Raw genomic sequence first — 25,418 nt, 5'->3', positions numbered from 1 at the left:
TTGCTCAGTCTGGGTCTCCATAGCCCTTAACTTGCGGGACGCTGGCCGGGTCTCTTGTGTCATGTTCCCGCTTCTCAGCTCATACGGCATTGTTCAAAATTGTCCAATCTACAGCGTGCTACAGCGTGCTCTCGGAAAAAACACGTCTGTTCTACTCGAGCGCCATGTGTGTTCTCCGAAGGTCATCTATATTCAGTATTGAAAGTCACAAAATAACATTCGGGAGAAAAAAAGTCATCGGATCATCGTTTTGAAAGATAAAGTGCTGGCAATTTTGATGGATACGGGGGGTAAGTAGCTCCAATTACTATTTCAAATTGAAATTCTCCATCCCTTCGCCCTTTCCTTTTTTTTCAATTGAATTGATACAGATAACTTGCAGCAGAGGTTAAAATAGGTAACTGACTTTCACTGGGGATAAAGAAAGAAGAGATCATCAACCAAAATATGAGAAAGCGTGAGCCGATTTGTTTCTGATGAGTAACTTGACTGAATACGTTTATTTTGATTTTTCAGAGTGCGAGAAATGTCTGAGATTCTGCGTCTGGACACCTTGGTGTAACGATGAGGCCCCTGGTAGGTTGGCAAGCGATGCTCTTGTGGAAGAGGAACTTCTTTCGGATGTTCAGCACTATCCTGGATTCCCAGCCATCTGCATCATCCGCAAAGACGTGGAATGCCGAACTGTCGACACGCATATATTTTCCAACGAGACCGACGACGCTGCAACGTGTGACCCTGACATTGGTCTGCAGTGCAGAAATGGTCCTCTGCGTCCCCCTTGTAGGGATTACGAAGTAAGGTTCCTCTGTTGTGGTAGCACGTGTCCTCCTAAATGTTGGCCAAAACCAACAACGCCTAGAACTCCACCACCGACCACACTACCACCACCTACCACAACTCTGGAGACAACGACACTAGAAACAACTACGACGGAAAGGCCAGGTAATGCATGACATCCTGTTTCTTTTATGATTTATCTCAGGAAGAAACACAAAACCAAATATGATAGTTTGATTATATTATTTAAAATCAACATGGATTAGTCAACCTTGATATCTAGGAAGAAGAAATGTGTGTATAAATTGCAGATAGACTTTTGGTAATAAATGGAGAAAAGTGTGAATAGCAAAGTCTGAAACCCAAGGGCTATACATCTCCGTAGGTTTTTTGCTTTGGAAAATGCGATCACAAATGAATAAGGCATCTTTACTCGTCATTATTTTTTTTTCAACTGAATAATCCCTTGATTATGTTAATATATGTATAACCGTGAAATAAGGACTCATACGAATATGCGTTATTTTTAGAGAGACTATAATGACCTGACTTTATACAATATTGCTTACGAAATCAAAGATTTAATTTGTGTCGTTACTTTTATATTTAGTGTTTCTTGCATCGATAATTGTCACTATTAATATATGGCGTTCTTTATTTTTGAATTTCTTATGTTTTTCTTTTTTTTTAAGTCCAATATATTTTGCTTTTATGATGCAAAACGGATATTTGTAGGTATCATATTCCCTTTTAGATTAGACCTCGTTTTAAGAGAAGTTTGGAAACGTTATTTGTAACTCTGCTTCCAAAACTCAAACCCTGATAATACACAAAAACAAAATTCAGTTGTGACTTTTTGTTAAATGTGACAACGTGACGTATCTCTGGAACCGAAGGTCATGTATGTTCAGTATTGAAAGTCGCAAAATAACATTCGGGAGAAAGAAAGTCATCGGACGATCTAAAAAACTAAAATCGTTTTGAAAGATAAAGTGCTGGCAATCTTTATTGACACGGGAGGAAACTAGCACCAAATGTTATTTCAATTTTAAATTCTCCATCAATTTGCCCTTTTTTTTTCATTGAATTGATACAGATAACTTGCAGCAGAGGTTAAAATAGGTAACTGACTTTCACTGTGGATAAAGAAAGAAGAGATCGTCAACCAAAATTTGAGAAAGCGTAATACGATTTGTTTCTTATGAGTAACTTGACTGATTACGTTTATTTTGATTTTTAAGAGTGCGAGAAATGTCTGAGATTCTGCGTCTGGACACCTTGGTGTAACGATGAGGCCCCTGGTAGGTTGGCAAGCGATGCTCTTGTGGAAGAGGAACTTCTTTCGGATGTTCAGCACTATCCTGGATTCCCAGCCATCTGCATCATCCGCAAAGACGTGGAATGCCGAACTGTCGACACGCATATATTCTCCAACGAGACCGACGACGCTGCAACGTGTGACCCTGACATTGGTCTGCAGTGCAGAAATGGTCCTCTGCGTCCCCCTTGTAGGGATTACGAAGTAAGGTTCCTCTGTTGTGGTAGCACGTGTCCTCCTAAATGTTGGCCAAAACCAACAACGCCTAGAACTCCACCACCGACCACACTACCACCACCTACCACAACTCTGGAGACAACGACACTAGAAACAACTACGACGGAAAGGCCAGGTAATGCATGACATCCTGTTTCTTTTATGATTTATCTCAGGAAGAAACACAAAATCAAATATGATAGTTTGATTATATTATTTGTAATCAACATGGATTAGTCAACCTTGATATCTAGGAAGAAGAAATGTGTGTAAAAATTGCAGATAGACTTTTGGTAATAAATGGAGAAAAGTGTGAATAGCAAAGTCTGAAACCCAAGGGCTAAACATCTCCGTAGGTGTTTTGCTTTGGAAAATGCGATCACAACAGAATAAGGCATCTTTACTCGTCATTATTTTTTTTCAACTGAATAATCCCTTGATTATGTTAATATAATTTATGTATAACCGTGAAATCAGGAATCATACGAATATGCGTTATTTTTAGAGAGACTATAATGACCTGACTTTATACAATATTGCTTACGAAATCAAAGATTTAATTTGTGGCGTTACTTTTATATTTAGTGTTTCTTGCATCGATAATTGTCACGATTAATATATGGCGTTCTTTATTTTTGAATTTCTTATGTTTTTCTTCTTTTTTCAAGTCCAGTATATTTTGCTTTTATGATGCAAAACGGATATTTGTAGGTATCATATTCCCTTTTAGATTAGACCTCGTTTTAAGAGAAGTTTGGAAACGTTATTTGTAATTCTGCTTCCAAAAATCAAACCCTGATAATACACAAAAACAAAATTCAGATGTGACTTTTGGTTAAATGTGACAACGTGACGTATCTCTGAAACCGAAGGTCATGTATGTTCAGTATTGAAAGTCGCAAAATAACATTCGGGAGAAAGAAAGTCATCGGACGATCTAAAAAACTAAAATCGTTTTGAAAGATAAAGTGCTGGCAATCTTTATTGACACGGGAGGAAACTAGCACCAAATTTTATTTCAATTTTAAATTCTCCATCAATTTGCCCTTTTTTCATTGAATTGATACAGATAACTTGCAGCAGAGGTTAAAATAGTTAGCTGACTTTCACTGTGGATAAAGAAAGAAGAGATCGTCAACCAAAATATGAGAAAGCGTGAGACGATTTGTTTCTTATGAGTAACTTGACTGATTACGTTTATTTTGATTTTTAAGAGTGCGAGAAATGTCTGAGATTCTGCGTCTGGACACCTTGGTGTAACGATGAGGCCCCTGGTAGGTTGGCAAGCGATGCTCTTGTGGAAGAGGAACTTCTTTCGGATGTTCAGCACTATCCTGGATTCCCAGCCATCTGCATCATCCGCAAAGACGTGGAATGTCGAACTGTCGACACGCATATATTCTCCAACGAGACCGACGACGCTGCAACGTGTGACCCTGACATTGGTCTGCAGTGCAGAAATGGTCCTCTACGTCCTCCTTGTAGGGATTACGAAGTAAGGTTCCTTTGTTGTGGTAGCACGTGTCCTCCTAAATGTTGGCCAAAACCAACAACGCCTAGAACTCCACCACCGACCACGACACTACCACCACCTACCACAACTATCGAGACAACGACACTAGAAACAACTACGACGGAAAGGCCAGGTAATGCATGACATCCTGTTTCTTTCATGATTGATCTCAGGAAGAAACACAAAATCAGAAATGACAGTTTGATTATATTATTTGTAATCAACATGGGTTAGTCAACCTTCATATCTACGAACAAGAAGAAATGTGTGTAAAAATTGCAGTTTAGACTTTTGGTAATAAATGGAGAAAAGTGTGAATAGCAAAGACTGAAACCCAATGGCTGAACATCTCCGTACATTGTTGGCTCTTGAAAATGCGATTACAAGAAAATAAGGCGTCTTTACTCGTCATTATGTTGTTGTTGTTTGTTTTCAACTGAATAATTCCCTTTTTGATATTGATATATATTTATCTTTAACCTCGAAATAAAGAACCATACGAATATACGTTATTTTTAGAGAGACTATAATGGCATGACTTTATATAATATTGCATAAGAAATAAAAGATTTAATGGGTTGCGTTACTTTTATATTTAGTGTTTCATGCGTCAATAATTGTCACGATTAGTTTATGGCGTTCGTTATTTTTGAATTTCTTATGTTTTTCTTTTTTTTTCAGTCCAATATATTTTGCTTTTATGATGCAAAACGGATATTTGTAGGTATCATATTCCCTTTTAGATTAGACCTCGTTTTAAGAGAAGTTTGGAAACGTTATTTGTAACTCTGCTTCCAAAACTCAAACCCTGATAATACACAAAAACAAAATTCAGATGTGACTTTTTGTTAAATGTGACAACGTGACGTATCTCTGGAACCGAAGGTCATGTATGTTCAGTATTGAAAGTCGCAAAATAACATTCGGGAGAAAGAAAGTCATCGGACGATCTAAAAAACTAAAATCGTTTTGAAAGATAAAGTGCTGGCAATCTTTATTGACACGGGAGGAAACTAGCACCAAATGTTATTTCAATTTTAAATTCTCCATCAATTTGCCCTTTTTTTTTCATTGAATTGATACAGATAACTTGCAGCAGAGGTTAAAATAGGTAACTGACTTTCACTGTGGATAAAGAAAGAAGAGATCGTCAACCAAAATTTGAGAAAGCGTGATACGATTTGTTTCTTATGAGTAACTTGACTGATTACGTTTATTTTGATTTTTAAGAGTGCGAGAAATGTCTGAGATTCTGCGTCTGGACACCTTGGTGTAACGATGAGGCCCCTGGTAGGTTGGCAAGCGATGCCCGTGTGGAAGAGGAACTTCTTTCGGATGTTCAGCACTATCCTGGATTCCCAGCCATCTGCATCATCCGCAAAGACGTGGAATGCCGAACTGTCGACACGCATATATTCTCCAACGAGACCGACGACGCTGCAACGTGTGACCCTGACATTGGTCTGCAGTGCAGAAATGGTCCTCTGCGTCCCCCTTGTAGGGATTACGAAGTAAGGTTCCTCTGTTGTGGTAGCACGTGTCCTCCTAAATGTTGGCCAAAACCAACAACGCCTAGAACTCCACCACCGACCACACTACCACCACCTACCACAACTCTGGAGACAACGACACTAGAAACAACTACGACGGAAAGGCCAGGTAATGCATGACATCCTGTTTCTTTTATGATTTATCTCAGGAAGAAACACAAAATCAAATATGATAGTTTGATTATATTATTTGTAATCAACATGGATTAGTCAACCTTGATATCTAGGAAGAAGAAATGTGTGTAAAAATTGCAGATAGACTTTTGGTAATAAATGGAGAAAAGTGTGAATAGCAAAGTCTGAAACCCAAGGGCTAAACATCTCCGTAGGTTTTTTGCTTTGGAAAATGCGATCACAACAGAATAAGGCATCTTTACTCGTCATTATTTTTTTTCAACTGAATAATCCCTTGATTATGTTAATATAATTTATGTATAACCGTGAAATCAGGAATCATACGAATATGCGTTATTTTTAGAGAGACTATAATGACCTGACTTTATACAATATTGCTTACGAAATCAAAGATTTAATTTGTGGCGTTACTTTTATATTTAGTGTTTCTTGCATCGATAATTGTCACGATTAATATATGGCGTTCTTTATTTTTGAATTTCTTATGTTTTTCTTCTTTTTTCAAGTCCAATATATTTTGCTTTTATGATGCAAAACGGATATTTGTAGGTATCATATTCCCTTTTAGATTAGACCTCGTTTTAAGAGAAGTTTGGAAACGTTATTTGTAATTCTGCTTCCAAAAATCAAACCCTGATAATACACAAAAACAAAATTCAGATGTGACTTTCGGTTAAATGTGACAACGTGACGTATCTCTGGAACCGAAGGTCATGTATGTTCAGTATTGAAAGTCGCAAAATAACATTCGGGAGAAAGAAAGTCATCGGACGATCTAAAAAACTAAAATCGTTTTGAAAGATAAAGTGCTGGCAATCTTTATTGACACGGGAGGAAACTAGCACCAAATTTTATTTCAATTTTAAATTCTCCATCAATTTGCCCTTTTTTCATTGAATTGATACAGATAACTTGCAGCAGAGGTTAAAATAGTTAGCTGACTTTCACTGTGGATAAAGAAAGAAGAGATCGTCAACCAAAATATGAGAAAGCGTGAGACGATTTGTTTCTTATGAGTAACTTGACTGATTACGTTTATTTTGATTTTTAAGAGTGCGAGAAATGTCTGAGATTCTGCGTCTGGACACCTTGGTGTAACGATGAGGCCCCTGGTAGGTTGGCAAGCGATGCTCTTGTGGAAGAGGAACTTCTTTCGGATGTTCAGCACTATCCTGGATTCCCAGCCATCTGCATCATCCGCAAAGACGTGGAATGTCGAACTGTCGACACGCATATATTCTCCAACGACACCGACGACGCTGCAACGTGTGACCCTGACATTGGTCTGCAGTGCAGAAATGGTCCTCTACGTCCTCCTTGTAGGGATTACGAAGTAAGGTTCCTTTGTTGTGGTAGCACGTGTCCTCCTAAATGTTGGCCAAAACCAACAACGCCTAGAACTCCACCACCGACCACGACACTACCACCACCTACCACAACTATCGAGACAACGACACTAGAAACAACTACGACGGAAAGGCCAGGTAATGCATGACATCCTGTTTCTTTCATGATTGATCTCAGGAAGAAACACAAAATCAGAAACGACAGTTTGATTATATTATTTGTAATCAACATGGGTTAGTCAACCTTCATATCTACGAACAAGAAGAAATGTGTGTAAAAATTGCAGTTTAGACTTTTGGTAATAAATGGAGAAAAGTGTGAATAGCAAAGACTGAAACCCAATGGCTGAACATCTCCGTACATTGTTGGCTCTTGAAAATGCGATTACAAGAAAATAAGGCGTCTTTACTCGTCATTATGTTGTTGTTGTTTGTTTTCAACTGAATAATTCCCTTTTTGATATTGATATATATTTATCTTTAACCTCGAAATAAAGAACCATACGAATATACGTTATTTTTAGAGAGACTATAATGGCATGACTTTATATAATATTGCATAAGAAATCAAAGATTTAATGTGTGGCGTTACTTTTATATTTAGTGTTTCATGCGTCAATAATTGTCACGATTAGTTTATGGCGTTCGTTATTTTTGAATTTCTTATGTTTTTCTTTTTTTTTTCAGTCCAATATATTTTGCTTTTATGATGCAAAACGGATATTTGTAGGTATCATATTCCCTTTTAGATTAGACCTCGTTTTAAGAGAAGTTTGGAAACGTTATTTGTAACTCTGCTTCCAAAACTCAAACCCTGATAATACACAAAAACAAAATTCAGTTGTGACTTTTTGTTAAATGTGACAACGTGACATATCTCTGGAACCGAAGGTCATGTATGTTCAGTATTGAAAGTCGCAAAATAACATTCGGGAGAAAGAAAGTCATCGGACGATCTAAAAAACTAAAATCGTTTTGAAAGATAAAGTGCTGGCAATCTTTATTGACACGGGAGGAAACTAGCACCAAATGTTATTTCAATTTTAAATTCTCCATCAATTTGCCCTTTTTTTTCATTGAATTGATACAGATAACTTGCAGCAGAGGTTAAAATAGGTAACTGACTTTCACTGTGGATAAAGAAAGAAGAGATCGTCAACCAAAATTTGAGAAAGCGTGATACGATTTGTTTCTTATGAGTAACTTGACTGATTACGTTTATTTTGATTTTTAAGAGTGCGAGAAATGTCTGAGATTCTGCGTCTGGACACCTTGGTGTAACGATGAGGCCCCTGGTAGGTTGGCAAGCGATGCCCGTGTGGAAGAGGAACTTCTTTCGGATGTTCAGCACTATCCTGGATTCCCAGCCATCTGCATCATCCGCAAAGACGTGGAATGCCGAACTGTCGACACGCATATATTCTCCAACGAGACCGACGACGCTGCAACGTGTGACCCTGACATTGGTCTGCAGTGCAGAAATGGTCCTCTGCGTCCCCCTTGTAGGGATTACGAAGTAAGGTTCCTCTGTTGTGGTAGCACGTGTCCTCCTAAATGTTGGCCAAAACCAACAACGCCTAGAACTCCACCACCGACCACACTACCACCACCTACCACAACTCTGGAGACAACGACACTAGAAACAACTACGACGGAAAGGCCAGGTAATGCATGACATCCTGTTTCTTTTATGATTTATCTCAGGAAGAAACACAAAATCAAATATGATAGTTTGATTATATTATTTGTAATCAACATGGATTAGTCAACCTTGATATCTAGGAAGAAGAAATGTGTGTAAAAATTGCAGATAGACTTTTGGTAATAAATGGAGAAAAGTGTGAATAGCAAAGTCTGAAACCCAAGGGCTAAACATCTCCGTAGGTTTTTTGCTTTGGAAAATGCGATCACAACAGAATAAGGCATCTTTACTCGTCATTATTTTTTTTCAACTGAATAATCCCTTGATTATGTTAATATAATTTATGTATAACCGTGAAATCAGGAATCATACGAATATGCGTTATTTTTAGAGAGACTATAATGACCTGACTTTATACAATATTGCTTACGAAATCAAAGATTTAATTTGTGGCGTTACTTTTATATTTAGTGTTTCTTGCATCGATAATTGTCACGATTAATATATGGCGTTCTTTATTTTTGAATTTCTTATGTTTTTCTTCTTTTTTCAAGTCCAATATATTTTGCTTTTATGATGCAAAACGGATATTTGTAGGTATCATATTCCCTTTTAGATTAGACCTCGTTTTAAGAGAAGTTTGGAAACGTTATTTGTAATTCTGCTTCCAAAAATCAAACCCTGATAATACACAAAAACAAAATTCAGATGTGACTTTTGGTTAAATGTGACAACGTGACGTATCTCTGAAACCGAAGGTCATGTATGTTCAGTATTGAAAGTCGCAAAATAACATTCGGGAGAAAGAAAGTCATCGGACGATCTAAAAAACTAAAATCGTTTTGAAAGATAAAGTGCTGGCAATCTTTATTGACACGGGAGGAAACTAGCACCAAATTTTATTTCAATTTTAAATTCTCCATCAATTTGCCCTTTTTTCATTGAATTGATACAGATAACTTGCAGCAGAGGTTAAAATAGTTAGCTGACTTTCACTGTGGATAAAGAAAGAAGAGATCGTCAACCAAAATATGAGAAAGCGTGAGACGATTTGTTTCTTATGAGTAACTTGACTGATTACGTTTATTTTGATTTTTAAGAGTGCGAGAAATGTCTGAGATTCTGCGTCTGGACACCTTGGTGTAACGATGAGGCCCCTGGTAGGTTGGCAAGCGATGCTCTTGTGGAAGAGGAACTTCTTTCGGATGTTCAGCACTATCCTGGATTCCCAGCCATCTGCATCATCCGCAAAGACGTGGAATGTCGAACTGTCGACACGCATATATTCTCCAACGAGACCGACGACGCTGCAACGTGTGACCCTGACATTGGTCTGCAGTGCAGAAATGGTCCTCTACGTCCTCCTTGTAGGGATTACGAAGTAAGGTTCCTTTGTTGTGGTAGCACGTGTCCTCCTAAATGTTGGCCAAAACCAACAACGCCTAGAACTCCACCACCGACCACGACACTACCACCACCTACCACAACTATCGAGACAACGACACTAGAAACAACTACGACGGAAAGGCCAGGTAATGCATGACATCCTGTTTCTTTCATGATTGATCTCAGGAAGAAACACAAAATCAGAAATGACAGTTTGATTATATTATTTGTAATCAACATGGGTTAGTCAACCTTCATATCTACGAACAAGAAGAAATGTGTGTAAAAATTGCAGTTTAGACTTTTGGTAATAAATGGAGAAAAGTGTGAATAGCAAAGACTGAAACCCAATGGCTGAACATCTCCGTACATTGTTGGCTCTTGAAAATGCGATTACAAGAAAATAAGGCGTCTTTACTCGTCATTATGTTGTTGTTGTTTGTTTTCAACTGAATAATTCCCTTTTTGATATTGATATATATTTATCTTTAACCTCGAAATAAAGAACCATACGAATATACGTTATTTTTAGAGAGACTATAATGGCATGACTTTATATAATATTGCATAAGAAATAAAAGATTTAATGGGTTGCGTTACTTTTATATTTAGTGTTTCATGCGTCAATAATTGTCACGATTAGTTTATGGCGTTCGTTATTTTTGAATTTCTTATGTTTTTCTTTTTTTTTCAGTCCAATATATTTTGCTTTTATGATGCAAAACGGATATTTGTAGGTATCATATTCCCTTTTAGATTAGACCTCGTTTTAAGAGAAGTTTGGAAACGTTATTTGTAACTCTGCTTCCAAAACTCAAACCCTGATAATACACAAAAACAAAATTCAGATGTGACTTTTTGTTAAATGTGACAACGTGACGTATCTCTGGAACCGAAGGTCATGTATGTTCAGTATTGAAAGTCGCAAAATAACATTCGGGAGAAAGAAAGTCATCGGACGATCTAAAAAACTAAAATCGTTTTGAAAGATAAAGTGCTGGCAATCTTTATTGACACGGGAGGAAACTAGCACCAAATGTTATTTCAATTTTAAATTCTCCATCAATTTGCCCTTTTTTTTTCATTGAATTGATACAGATAACTTGCAGCAGAGGTTAAAATAGGTAACTGACTTTCACTGTGGATAAAGAAAGAAGAGATCGTCAACCAAAATTTGAGAAAGCGTGATACGATTTGTTTCTTATGAGTAACTTGACTGATTACGTTTATTTTGATTTTTAAGAGTGCGAGAAATGTCTGAGATTCTGCGTCTGGACACCTTGGTGTAACGATGAGGCCCCTGGTAGGTTGGCAAGCGATGCCCGTGTGGAAGAGGAACTTCTTTCGGATGTTCAGCACTATCCTGGATTCCCAGCCATCTGCATCATCCGCAAAGACGTGGAATGCCGAACTGTCGACACGCATATATTCTCCAACGAGACCGACGACGCTGCAACGTGTGACCCTGACATTGGTCTGCAGTGCAGAAATGGTCCTCTGCGTCCCCCTTGTAGGGATTACGAAGTAAGGTTCCTCTGTTGTGGTAGCACGTGTCCTCCTAAATGTTGGCCAAAACCAACAACGCCTAGAACTCCACCACCGACCACACTACCACCACCTACCACAACTCTGGAGACAACGACACTAGAAACAACTACGACGGAAAGGCCAGGTAATGCATGACATCCTGTTTCTTTTATGATTTATCTCAGGAAGAAACACAAAATCAAATATGATAGTTTGATTATATTATTTGTAATCAACATGGATTAGTCAACCTTGATATCTAGGAAGAAGAAATGTGTGTAAAAATTGCAGATAGACTTTTGGTAATAAATGGAGAAAAGTGTGAATAGCAAAGTCTGAAACCCAAGGGCTAAACATCTCCGTAGGTTTTTTGCTTTGGAAAATGCGATCACAACAGAATAAGGCATCTTTACTCGTCATTATTTTTTTTCAACTGAATAATCCCTTGATTATGTTAATATAATTTATGTATAACCGTGAAATCAGGAATCATACGAATATGCGTTATTTTTAGAGAGACTATAATGACCTGACTTTATACAATATTGCTTACGAAATCAAAGATTTAATTTGTGGCGTTACTTTTATATTTAGTGTTTCTTGCATCGATAATTGTCACGATTAATATATGGCGTTCTTTATTTTTGAATTTCTTATGTTTTTCTTCTTTTTTCAAGTCCAATATATTTTGCTTTTATGATGCAAAACGGATATTTGTAGGTATCATATTCCCTTTTAGATTAGACCTCGTTTTAAGAGAAGTTTGGAAACGTTATTTGTAATTCTGCTTCCAAAAATCAAACCCTGATAATACACAAAAACAAAATTCAGATGTGACTTTCGGTTAAATGTGACAACGTGACGTATCTCTGGAACCGAAGGTCATGTATGTTCAGTATTGAAAGTCGCAAAATAACATTCGGGAGAAAGAAAGTCATCGGACGATCTAAAAAACTAAAATCGTTTTGAAAGATAAAGTGCTGGCAATCTTTATTGACACGGGAGGAAACTAGCACCAAATTTTATTTCAATTTTAAATTCTCCATCAATTTGCCCTTTTTTCATTGAATTGATACAGATAACTTGCAGCAGAGGTTAAAATAGTTAGCTGACTTTCACTGTGGATAAAGAAAGAAGAGATCGTCAACCAAAATATGAGAAAGCGTGAGACGATTTGTTTCTTATGAGTAACTTGACTGATTACGTTTATTTTGATTTTTAAGAGTGCGAGAAATGTCTGAGATTCTGCGTCTGGACACCTTGGTGTAACGATGAGGCCCCTGGTAGGTTGGCAAGCGATGCTCTTGTGGAAGAGGAACTTCTTTCGGATGTTCAGCACTATCCTGGATTCCCAGCCATCTGCATCATCCGCAAAGACGTGGAATGTCGAACTGTCGACACGCATATATTCTCCAACGACACCGACGACGCTGCAACGTGTGACCCTGACATTGGTCTGCAGTGCAGAAATGGTCCTCTACGTCCTCCTTGTAGGGATTACGAAGTAAGGTTCCTTTGTTGTGGTAGCACGTGTCCTCCTAAATGTTGGCCAAAACCAACAACGCCTAGAACTCCACCACCGACCACGACACTACCACCACCTACCACAACTATCGAGACAACGACACTAGAAACAACTACGACGGAAAGGCCAGGTAATGCATGACATCCTGTTTCTTTCATGATTGATCTCAGGAAGAAACACAAAATCAGAAACGACAGTTTGATTATATTATTTGTAATCAACATGGGTTAGTCAACCTTCATATCTACGAACAAGAAGAAATGTGTGTAAAAATTGCAGTTTAGACTTTTGGTAATAAATGGAGAAAAGTGTGAATAGCAAAGACTGAAACCCAATGGCTGAACATCTCCGTACATTGTTGGCTCTTGAAAATGCGATTACAAGAAAATAAGGCGTCTTTACTCGTCATTATGTTGTTGTTGTTTGTTTTCAACTGAATAATTCCCTTTTTGATATTGATATATATTTATCTTTAACCTCGAAATAAAGAACCATACGAATATACGTTATTTTTAGAGAGACTATAATGGCATGACTTTATATAATATTGCATAAGAAATCAAAGATTTAATGTGTGGCGTTACTTTTATATTTAGTGTTTCATGCGTCAATAATTGTCACGATTAGTTTATGGCGTTCGTTATTTTTGAATTTCTTATGTTTTTCTTTTTTTTTTCAGTCCAATATATTTTGCTTTTATGATGCAAAACGGATATTTGTAGGTATCATATTCCCTTTTAGATTAGACCTCGTTTTAAGAGAAGTTTGGAAACGTTATTTGTAACTCTGCTTCCAAAACTCAAACCCTGATAATACACAAAAACAAAATTCAGTTGTGACTTTTTGTTAAATGTGACAACGTGACATATCTCTGGAACCGAAGGTCATGTATGTTCAGTATTGAAAGTCGCAAAATAACATTCGGGAGAAAGAAAGTCATCGGACGATCTAAAAAACTAAAATCGTTTTGAAAGATAAAGTGCTGGCAATCTTTATTGACACGGGAGGAAACTAGCACCAAATGTTATTTCAATTTTAAATTCTCCATCAATTTGCCCTTTTTTTTCATTGAATTGATACAGATAACTTGCAGCAGAGGTTAAAATAGGTAACTGACTTTCACTGTGGATAAAGAAAGAAGAGATCGTCAACCAAAATTTGAGAAAGCGTGATACGATTTGTTTCTTATGAGTAACTTGACTGATTACGTTTATTTTGATTTTTAAGAGTGCGAGAAATGTCTGAGATTCTGCGTCTGGACACCTTGGTGTAACGATGAGGCCCCTGGTAGGTTGGCAAGCGATGCCCGTGTGGAAGAGGAACTTCTTTCGGATGTTCAGCACTATCCTGGATTCCCAGCCATCTGCATCATCCGCAAAGACGTGGAATGCCGAACTGTCGACACGCATATATTCTCCAACGAGACCGACGACGCTGCAACGTGTGACCCTGACATTGGTCTGCAGTGCAGAAATGGTCCTCTGCGTCCCCCTTGTAGGGATTACGAAGTAAGGTTCCTCTGTTGTGGTAGCACGTGTCCTCCTAAATGTTGGCCAAAACCAACAACGCCTAGAACTCCACCACCGACCACACTACCACCACCTACCACAACTCTGGAGACAACGACACTAGAAACAACTACGACGGAAAGGCCAGGTAATGCATGACATCCTGTTTCTTTTATGATTTATCTCAGGAAGAAACACAAAATCAAATATGATAGTTTGATTATATTATTTGTAATCAACATGGATTAGTCAACCTTGATATCTAGGAAGAAGAAATGTGTGTAAAAATTGCAGATAGACTTTTGGTAATAAATGGAGAAAAGTGTGAATAGCAAAGTCTGAAACCCAAGGGCTAAACATCTCCGTAGGTTTTTTGCTTTGGAAAATGCGATCACAACAGAATAAGGCATCTTTACTCGTCATTATTTTTTTTCAACTGAATAATCCCTTGATTATGTTAATATAATTTATGTATAACCGTGAAATCAGGAATCATACGAATATGCGTTATTTTTAGAGAGACTATAATGACCTGACTTTATACAATATTGCTTACGAAATCAAAGATTTAATTTGTGGCGTTACTTTTATATTTAGTGTTTCTTGCATCGATAATTGTCACGATTAATATATGGCGTTCTTTATTTTTGAATTTCTTATGTTTTTCTTCTTTTTTCAAGTCCAATATATTTTGCTTTTATGATGCAAAACGGATATTTGTAGGTATCATATTCCCTTTTAGATTAGACCTCGTTTTAAGAGAAGTTTGGAAACGTTATTTGTAATTCTGCTTCCAAAAATCAAACCCTGATAATACACAAAAACAAAATTCAGATGTGACTTTTGGTTAAATGTGACAACGTGACGTATCTCTGAAACCGAAGGTCATGTATGTTCAGTATTGAAAGTCGCAAAATAACATTCGGGAGAAAGAAAGTCATCGGACGATCTAAAAAACTAAAATCGTTTTGAAAGATAAAGTGCTGGCAATCTTTATTGACACGGGAGGAAACTAGCACCAAATTTTATTTCAATTTTAAATTCTCCATCAATTTGCCCTTTTTTCATTGAATTGATACAGATAACTTGCAGCAGAGGTTAAAATAGTTAGCTGACTTTCACTGTGGATAAAGAAAGAAGAGATCGTCAACCAAAATATGAGAAAGCGTGAGACGATTTGTTTCTTATGAGTAACTTGACTGATTACGTTTATTTTGATTTTTAAGAGTGCGAGAAATGTCTGAGATTCTGCGTCTGGACACCTTGGTGTAACGATGAGGCCCCTGGTAGGTTGGCAAGCGATGCTCTTGTGGAAGAGGAACTTCTTTCGGATGTTCAGCACTATCCTGGATTCCCAGCCATCTGCATCATCCGCAAAGACGTGGAATGTCGAACTGTCGACACGCATATATTCTCCAACGAGACCGACGACGCTGCAACGTGTGACCCTGACATTGGTCTGCAGTGCAGAAATGGTCCTCTACGTCCTCCTTGTAGGGATTACGAAGTAAGGTTCCTTTGTTGTGGTAGCACGTGTCCTCCTAAATGTTGGCCAAAACCAACAACGCCTAGAACTCCACCACCGACCACGACACTACCACCACCTACCACAACTATCGAGACAACGACACTAGAAACAACTACGACGGAAAGGCCAGGTAATGCATGACATCCTGTTTCTTTCATGATTGATCTCAGGAAGAAACACAAAATCAGAAATGACAGTTTGATTATATTATTTCTAATCAACATGGGTTAGTCAACCTTCATATCTACGAACAAGAAGAAATGTGTGTAAAAATTGCAGTTTAGACTTTTGGTAATAAATGGAGAAAAGTGTGAATAGCAAAGACTGAAACCCAATGGCTGAACATCTCCGTACATTGTTGGCTCTTGAAAATGCGATTACAAGAAAATAAGGCGTCTTTACTCGTCATTATGTTGTTGTTGTTTGTTTTCAACTGAATAATTCCCTTTTTGATATTGATATATATTTATCTTTAACCTCGAAATAAAGAACCATACGAATATACGTTATTTTTAGAGAGACTATAATGGCATGACTTTATATAATATTGCATAAGAAATCAAAGATTTAATGTGTGGCGTTACTTTTATATTTAGTGTTTCATGCGTCAATAATTGTCACGATTAGTTTATGGCGTTCGTTATTTTTGAATTTCTTATGTTTTTCTTTTTTTTTTCAGTCCAATATATTTTGCTTTTATGATGCAAAACGGATATTTGTAGGTATCATATTCCCTTTTAGATTAGACCTCGTTTTAAGAGAAGTTTAGAAACGTTATTTGTAACTCTGCTTCCAAAACTCAAACCCTGATAATACACAAAAACAAAATTGAGTTGTGACTTTCGGTTAAATGTGACAACGTGACGTATCTCTGGAACCGAAGGTCATGTATGTTCAGTATTGAAAGTCGCAAAATAACATTCGGGAGAAAGAAAGTCATCGGACGATCTAAAAAACTAAAATCGTTTTGAAAGATAAAGTGCTGGCAATCTTTATTGACACGGGAGGAAACTAGCACCAAATTTTATTTCAATTTTAAATTCTCCATCAATTTGCCCTTTTTTCATTGAATTGATACAGATAACTTGCAGCAGAGGTTAAAATAGTTAGCTGACTTTCACTGTGGATAAAGAAAGAAGAGATCGTCAACCAAAATATGAGAAAGCGTGAGACGATTTGTTTCTTATGAGTAACTTGACTGATTACGTTTATTTTGATTTTTAAGAGTGCGAGAAATGTCTGAGATTCTGCGTCTGGACACCTTGGTGTAACGATGAGGCCCCTGGTAGGTTGGCAAGCGATGCTCTTGTGGAAGAGGAACTTCTTTCGGATGTTCAGCACTATCCTGGATTCCCAGCCATCTGCATCATCCGCAAAGACGTGGAATGTCGAACTGTCGACACGCATATATTCTCCAACGAGACCGACGACGCTGCAACGTGTGACCCTGACATTGGTCTGCAGTGCAGAAATGGTCCTCTACGTCCTCCTTGTAGGGATTACGAAGTAAGGTTCCTTTGTTGTGGTAGCACGTGTCCTCCTAAATGTTGGCCAAAACCAACAACGCCTAGAACTCCACCACCGACCACGACACTACCACCACCTACCACAACTATCGAGACAACGACACTAGAAACAACTACGACGGAAAGGCCAGGTAATGCATGACATCCTGTTTCTTTCATGATTGATCTCAGGAAGAAACACAAAATCAGAAATGACAGTTTGATTATATTATTTCTAATCAACATGGGTTAGTCAACCTTCATATCTACGAACAAGAAGAAATGTGTGTAAAAATTGCAGTTTAGACTTTTGGTAATAAATGGAGAAAAGTGTGAATAGCAAAGACTGAAACCCAATGGCTGAACATCTCCGTACATTGTTGGCTCTTGAAAATGCGATTACAAGAAAATAAGGCGTCTTTACTCGTCATTATGTTGTTGTTGTTTGTTTTCAACTGAATAATTCCCTTTTTGATATTGATATATATTTATCTTTAACCTCGAAATAAAGAACCATACGAATATACGTTATTTTTAGAGAGACTATAATGGCATGACTTTATATAATATTGCATAAGAAATCAAAGATTTAATGTGTGGCGTTACTTTTATATTTAGTGTTTCATGCGTCAATAATTGTCACGATTAGTTTATGGCGTTCGTTATTTTTGAATTTCTTATGTTTTTCTTTTTTTTTCAGTCCAATATATTTTGCTTTTATGATGCAAAACGGATATTTGTAGGTATCATATTCCCTTTTAGATTAGACCTCGTTTTAAGAGAAGTTTGGAAACGTTATTTGTAACTCTGCTTCCAAAACTCAAACCCTGATAATACACAAAAACAAAATTCAGTTGTGACTTTCGGTTAAATGTGACAACGTGACGTATCTCTGGAACCGAAGGTCATGTATGTTCAGTATTGAAAGTCGCAAAATAACATTCGGGAGAAAGAAAGTCATCGGACGATCTAAAAAACTAAAATCGTTTTGAAAGATAAAGTGCTGGCAATCTTTATTGACACGGGAGGAAACTAGCACCAAATGTTATTTCAATTTTAAATTCTCCATCAATTTGCCCTTTTTTTTCATTGAATTGATACAGATAACTTGCAGCAGAGGTTAAAATAGGTAACTGACTTTCACTGTGGATAAAGAAAGAAGAGATCGTCAACCAAAATTTGAGAAAGCGTGATACGATTTGTTTCTTATGAGTAACTTGACTGATTACGTTTATTTTGATTTTTAAGAGTGCGAGAAATGTCTGAGATTCTGCGTCTGGACACCTTGGTGTAACGATGAGGCCCCTGGTAGGTTGGCAAGCGATGCCCGTGTGGAAGAGGAACTTCTTTCGGATGTTCAGCACTATCCTGGATTCCCAGCCATCTGCATCATCCGCAAAGACGTGGAATGCCGAACTGTCGACACGCATATATTCTCCAACGAGACCGACGACGCTGCAACGTGTGACCCTGACATTGGTCTGCAGTGCAGAAATGGTCCTCTGCGTCCCCCTTGTAGGGATTACGAAGTAAGGTTCCTCTGTTGTGGTAGCACGTGTCCTCCTAAATGTTGGCCAAAACCAACAACGCCTAGAACTCCACCACCGACCACACTACCACCACCTACCACAACTCTGGAGACAACGACACTAGAAACAACTACGACGGAAAGGCCAGGTAATGCATGACATCCTGTTTCTTTTATGATTTATCTCAGGAAGAAACACAAAATCAAATATGATAGTTTGATTATATTATTTGTAATCAACATGGATTAGTCAACCTTGATATCTAGGAAGAAGAAATGTGGGTAAAAATTGCAGATAGACTTTTGGTAATAAATGGAGAAAAGTGTGAATAGCAAAGTCTGAAACCCAAGGGCTAAACATCTCCGTAGGTTTTTTGCTTTGGAAAATGCGATCACAACAGAATAAGGCATCTTTACTCGTCATTATTTTTTTTCAACTGAATAATCCCTTGATTATGTTAATATAATTTATGTATAACCGTGAAATCAGGAATCATACGAATATGCGTTATTTTTAGAGAGACTATAATGACCTGACTTTATACAATATTGCTTACGAAATCAAAGATTTAATTTGTGGCGTTACTTTTATATTTAGTGTTTCTTGCATCGATAATTGTCACGATTAATATATGGCGTTCTTTATTTTTGAATTTCTTATGTTTTTCTTCTTTTTTCAAGTCCAATATATTTTGCTTTTATGATGCAAAACGGATATTTGTAGGTATCATATTCCCTTTTAGATTAGACCTCGTTTTAAGAGAAGTTTGGAAACGTTATTTGTAATTCTGCTTCCAAAAATCAAACCCTGATAATACACAAAAACAAAATTCAGATGTGACTTTTGGTTAAATGTGACAACGTGACGTATCTCTGGAACCGAAGGTCATGTATGTTCAGTATTGAAAGTCGCAAAATAACATTCGGGAGAAAGAAAGTCATCGGACGATCTAAAAAACTAAAATCGTTTTGAAAGATAAAGTGCTGGCAATCTTTATTGACACGGGAGGAAACTAGCACCAAATTTCATTTCAATTTTAAATTCTCCATCAATTTGCCCTTTTTTCATTGAATTGATACAGATAACTTGCAGCAGAGGTTAAAATAGTTAGCTGACTTTCACTGTGGATAAAGAAAGAAGAGATCGTCAACCAAAATATGAGAAAGCGTGAGACGATTTGTTTCTTATGAGTAACTTGACTGATTACGTTTATTTTGATTTTTAAGAGTGCGAGAAATGTCTGAGATTCTGCGTCTGGACACCTTGGTGTAACGATGAGGCCCCTGGTAGGTTGGCAAGCGATGCTCTTGTGGAAGAGGAACTTCTTTCGGATGTTCAGCACTATCCTGGATTCCCAGCCATCTGCATCATCCGCAAAGACGTGGAATGCCGAACTGTCGACACGCATATATTCTCCAACGAGACCGACGACGCTGCAACGTGTGACCCTGACATTGGTCTGCAGTGCAGAAATGGTCCTCTACGTCCTCCTTGTAGGGATTACGAAGTAAGGTTCCTTTGTTGTGGTAGCACGTGTCCTCCTAAATGTTGGCCAAAACCAACAACGCCTAGAACTCCACCACCGACCACGACACTACCACCACCTACCACAACTATCGAGACAACGACCCTAGAAACAACTACGACGGAAAGGCCAGGTAATGCATGACATCCTATTTCTTTCATGATTGATCTCAGGAAGAAACACAAAATCAGAAATGACAGTTTGATTATATTATTTGTAATCAACATGGGTTAGTCAACCTTCATATCTACGAACAAGAAGAAATGTGTGTAAAATTGCAGTTTAGACTTTTGGTAATAAATGGAGAAAAGTGTGAATAGCAAAGACTGAAACCCAATGGCTGAACATCTCCGTACATTGTTGGCTCTTGAAAATGCGATTACAAGAAAATAAGGCGTCTTTACTCGTCATTATGTTGTTGTTGTTTGTTTTCAACTGAATAATTCCCTTTTTGATATTGATATATATTTATCTTTAACCTCGAAATAAAGAACCATACGAATATACGTTATTTTTAGAGAGACTATAATGGCATGACTTTATATAATATTGCATAAGAAATCAAAGATTTAATGTGTGGCGTTACTTTTATATTTAGTGTTTCATGCGTCAATAATTGTCACGATTAGTTTATGGCGTTCGTTATTTTTGAATTTCTTATGTTTTTCTCTGTTTTTTTCAAGTCCAATATATTTTGCTTTTATGATGCAAAACGGATATTTGTAGGTATCATATTCCCTTTTAGATTAGACCTCGTTTTAAGAGAAGTTTGGAAACGTTATTTGTAATTCTGCTTCCAAAAATCAAACCCTGATAATACACAAAAACAAAATTCAGATGTGACTTTTGGTTAAATGTGACAACGTGACGTATCTCTGGAACCGAAGGTCATGTATGTTCAGTATTGAAAGTCGCAAAATATCATTCGGGAGAAAGAAAGTCATCGGACGATCTAAAAAACTAAAATCGTTTTGAAAGATAAAGTGCTGGCAATCTTTATTGACACGGGAGGAAACTAGCACCAAATTTTATTTCAATTTTAAATTCTCCATCAATTTGCCCTTTTTTCATTGAATTGATACAGATAACTTGCAGCAGAGGTTAAAATAGTTAGCTGACTTTCACTGTGGATAAAGAAAGAAGAGATCGTCAACCAAAATATGAGAAAGCGTGAGACGATTTGTTTCTTATGAGTAACTTGACTGATTACGTTTATTTTGATTTTTAAGAGTGCGAGAAATGTCTGAGATTCTGCGTCTGGACACCTTGGTGTAACGATGAGGCCCCTGGTAGGTTGGCAAGCGATGCTCTTGTGGAAGAGGAACTTCTTTCGGATGTTCAGCACTATCCTGGATTCCCAGCCATCTGCATCATCCGCAAAGACGTGGAATGCCGAACTGTCGACACGCATATATTCTCCAACGAGACCGACGACGCTGCAACGTGTGACCCTGACATTGGTCTGCAGTGCAGAAATGGTCCTCTACGTCCTCCTTGTAGGGATTACGAAGTAAGGTTCCTTTGTTGTGGTAGCACGTGTCCTCCTAAATGTTGGCCAAAACCAACAACGCCTAGAACTCCACCACCGACCACGACACTACCACCACCTACCACAACTATCGAGACAACGACCCTAGAAACAACTACGACGGAAAGGCCAGGTAATGCATGACATCCTATTTCTTTCATGATTGATCTCAGGAAGAAACACAAAATCAGAAATGACAGTTTGATTATATTATTTGTAATCAACATGGGTTAGTCAACCTTCATATCTACGAACAAGAAGAAATGTGTGTAAAAATTGCAGTTTAGACTTTTGGTAATAAATGGAGAAAAGTGTGAATAGCAAAGACTGAAACCCAATGGCTGAACATCTCCGTACATTGTTGGCTCTTGGAAATGCGATTACAAGAAAATAAGGCGTCTTTACTCGTCATTATGTTGTTGTTGTTTGTTTTCAACTGAATAATTCCCTTTTTGATATTGATATATATTTATCTTTAACCTCGAAATAAAGAACCATACGAATATACGTTATTTTTAGAGAGACTATAATGGCATGACTTTATATAATATTGCATAAGAAATCAAAGATTTAATGTGTGGCGTTACTTTTATATTTAGTGTTTCATGCGTCAATAATTGTCACGATTAGTTTATGGCGTTCGTTATTTTTGAATTTCTTATGTTTTTCTCCGTTTTTTTCAAGTCCAATATATTTTGCTTTTATGATGCAAAACGGATATTTGTAGGTATCATATTCCCTTTTAGATTAGTCCTCCTTTTAAGAGAAGTTTAGAAACGTTATTTGTAATTCTGCTTCCAATACTCAAACCCTGATAATACACAAAAACAAAATTTAGATGTGATTTTTGGTTAAATGTGACAACGTGACGTATCTCTGTAACCGAATTTCAAGTATACTCAGTATTGAAAGTCGCAAAATAACATTCGGGAGAAAGAAAGTCATCGGACGATCTAAAAATTTAATATCGTTTTGAAAGATAAAGTGCTGGCAATTTTTATTGACACGGGACTAAACTAGCGCCAATCATTATTTCAATTTTCAATTCTATATCAAATTGCCTTTTTTTTTATATTCATTAAATTAATACAGATAACTTGCAGCAGAGGTTAAAATAGGTAACTGACTTTCACTGGGGATAAAGAAAGAAGAGATCATCAACCAAAATATGGGAAAGCGTGAGCCGATTTGTTTCTGATGAGTAACTTGACTGAATACGTTTATTTTGATTTTTCAGAGTGCGAGAAATGTCTGAGATTCTGCGTCTGGACACCTTGGTGTAACGATGAGGCCCCTGGTAGGTTGGCAAGCGATGCTCTTGTGGAAGAGGAACTTCTTTCGGATGTTCAGCACTATCCTGGATTCCCAGCCATCTGCATCATCCGCAAAGACGTGGAATGCCGAACTGTCGACACGCATATATTTTCCAACGAGACCAACGACGCTGCAACGTGTGACCCTGACATTGGTCTGCAGTGCAGAAATGGTCCTCTGCGTCCCCCTTGTAGGGATTACGAAGTAAGGTTCCTCTGTTGTGGTAGCACGTGTCCTCCTAAATGTTGGCCAAAACCAACAACGCCTAGAACTCCACCACCGACCACACTACCACCACCTACCACAACTCTGGAGACAACGACACTAGAAACAACTACGACGGAAAGGCCAGGTAATGCATGACATCCTGTTTCCTTTATGATTTATCTCAGGAAGAAACACAAAATCAAATATGATAGTTTGATTATATTATTTGTAATCAACATGGATTAGTCAACCTTGATATCTAGGAAGAAGAAATGTGTGTATAAATTGCAGATAGACTTTTGGTAATAAATGGAGAAAAGTGTGAATAGCAAAGTGTGAAACCCAAGGGTTATACATCTCCGTTGGTTTTTTGCTTTGGAAAATGCGATCACAACAGAATAAGGCATCTTTACTCGTCATTTTTTTTTTCAACTGAATAATCCCTTGATTTTGTTAATATAATGTACAACCGTGAAATCAGGACTCATACGAATATGCGTTATTTTTAGAGAGACTATAATGACCTGACTTTATACAATATTGCTTACGAATTCAAAGATTTAATTTGTGGCGTTGCTTTTATATTTAGTGTTTCTTGCATCGATAATTGTCACGATTAATGTATGGCGTTCTTTATTTTTGAATTTCTTATGTTTTTCTTCTTCTTTCAAGTCCAATATATTTCGCTTTTATGATGCAAAACGGATATTTGTAGGTATCATATTCCCTTTTAGATTAGACCTCGTTTTAAGAGAAGTTTGGAAACGTTATTTGTAACTCTGCTTCCAAAACTCAAACCCTGATAATACACAAAAACAAAATTCAGATGTGACTTTTGGTTAAATGTGACAACGTGACGTATCTCTGGAACCGAAGGTCATGTATGTTCAGTATTGAAAGTCGCAAAATAACATTCGGGAGAAAGAAAGTCATCGGACGATCTAAAAAACTAAAATCGTTTTGAAAGATAAAGTGGTGGCAATCTTTATTGACACGGGAGGAAACTAGCACCAAATGTTATTTCAATTTTAAATTCTCCATCAATTTGCCCTTTTTTTTTCATTGAATTGATACAGATAACTTGCAGCAGAGGTTAAAATAGTTAGCTGACTTTCACTGTGGATAAAGATAGAAGAGATCGTCAACCAAAATATGAGAAAGCGTGAGACGATTTGTTTCTTACGAGTAACTTGACTGATTACGTTTATTTTGATTTTTAAGAGTGCGAGAAATGTCTGAGATTCTGCGTCTGGACACCTTGGTGTAACGATGAGGCCCCTGGTAGGTTGGCAAGCGATGCCCTTGTGGAAGAGGAACTTCTTTCGGATGTTCAGCACTATCCTGGATTCCCAGCCATCTGCATCATCCGCAAAGACGTGGAATGCCGAACTGTCGACACGCATATATTCTCCAACGAGACCGACGACGCTGCAACGTGTGACCCTGACATTGGTCTGCAGTGCAGAAATGGTCCTCTGCGTCCCCCTTGTAGGGATTACGAAGTAAGGTTCCTCTGTTGTGGTAGCACGTGTCCTCCTAAATGTTGGCCAAAACCAACAACGCCTAGAACTCCACCACCGACCACACTACCACCACCTACCACAACTCTGGAGACAACGACACTAGAAACAACTACGACGGAAAGGCCAGGTAATGCATGACATCCTGTTTCTTTTATGATTTATCTCAGGAAGAAACACAAAATCAAATATGATCGTTTGATTATATTATTTGTAATCAACATGGGTTAGTCAACCGTCATATCTACGAACAAGAAGAAATGTGTGTAAAAATTGCAGATAGACTTTTGGTAATAAATGGAGAAAAGTGTGAATA

General features: G+C 37.5%; 1 protein-coding gene across 1 annotated transcript in view; it reads left to right on the top strand.

Annotated features, from left to right (window-relative positions):
* LOC140239809 (uncharacterized) overlaps nucleotides 1-25,418 on the top strand; it is a 95,219-nt gene that overhangs the window by 66,836 nt on the left and 2,965 nt on the right. Inside the window, 17 exon segments of the mRNA XM_072319631.1 lie at nucleotides 517-1,045; nucleotides 1,981-2,450; nucleotides 3,529-4,056; nucleotides 5,016-5,486; nucleotides 6,565-7,092; nucleotides 8,052-8,522; nucleotides 9,601-10,128; nucleotides 11,130-11,563; nucleotides 12,639-13,073; nucleotides 14,168-14,599; nucleotides 15,675-16,109; nucleotides 17,202-17,636; nucleotides 18,730-19,161; nucleotides 20,237-20,671; nucleotides 21,765-22,199; nucleotides 23,301-23,732; nucleotides 24,806-25,237. Of these exon segments, the coding sequence (XP_072175732.1) occupies nucleotides 517-1,045; nucleotides 1,981-2,450; nucleotides 3,529-4,056; nucleotides 5,016-5,486; nucleotides 6,565-7,092; nucleotides 8,052-8,522; nucleotides 9,601-10,128; nucleotides 11,130-11,563; nucleotides 12,639-13,073; nucleotides 14,168-14,599; nucleotides 15,675-16,109; nucleotides 17,202-17,636; nucleotides 18,730-19,161; nucleotides 20,237-20,671; nucleotides 21,765-22,199; nucleotides 23,301-23,732; nucleotides 24,806-25,237 (7,862 nt within the window).

This window comes from Diadema setosum, chromosome 16 (assembly GCF_964275005.1).
Source record: "Diadema setosum chromosome 16, eeDiaSeto1, whole genome shotgun sequence".
NCBI classification, from domain to species: domain Eukaryota; kingdom Metazoa; phylum Echinodermata; class Echinoidea; order Diadematoida; family Diadematidae; genus Diadema; species Diadema setosum.
The sequence above is the reverse complement of the archived record's forward strand: the minus strand, read 5'-3'. Positions and strand labels throughout refer to the sequence as shown.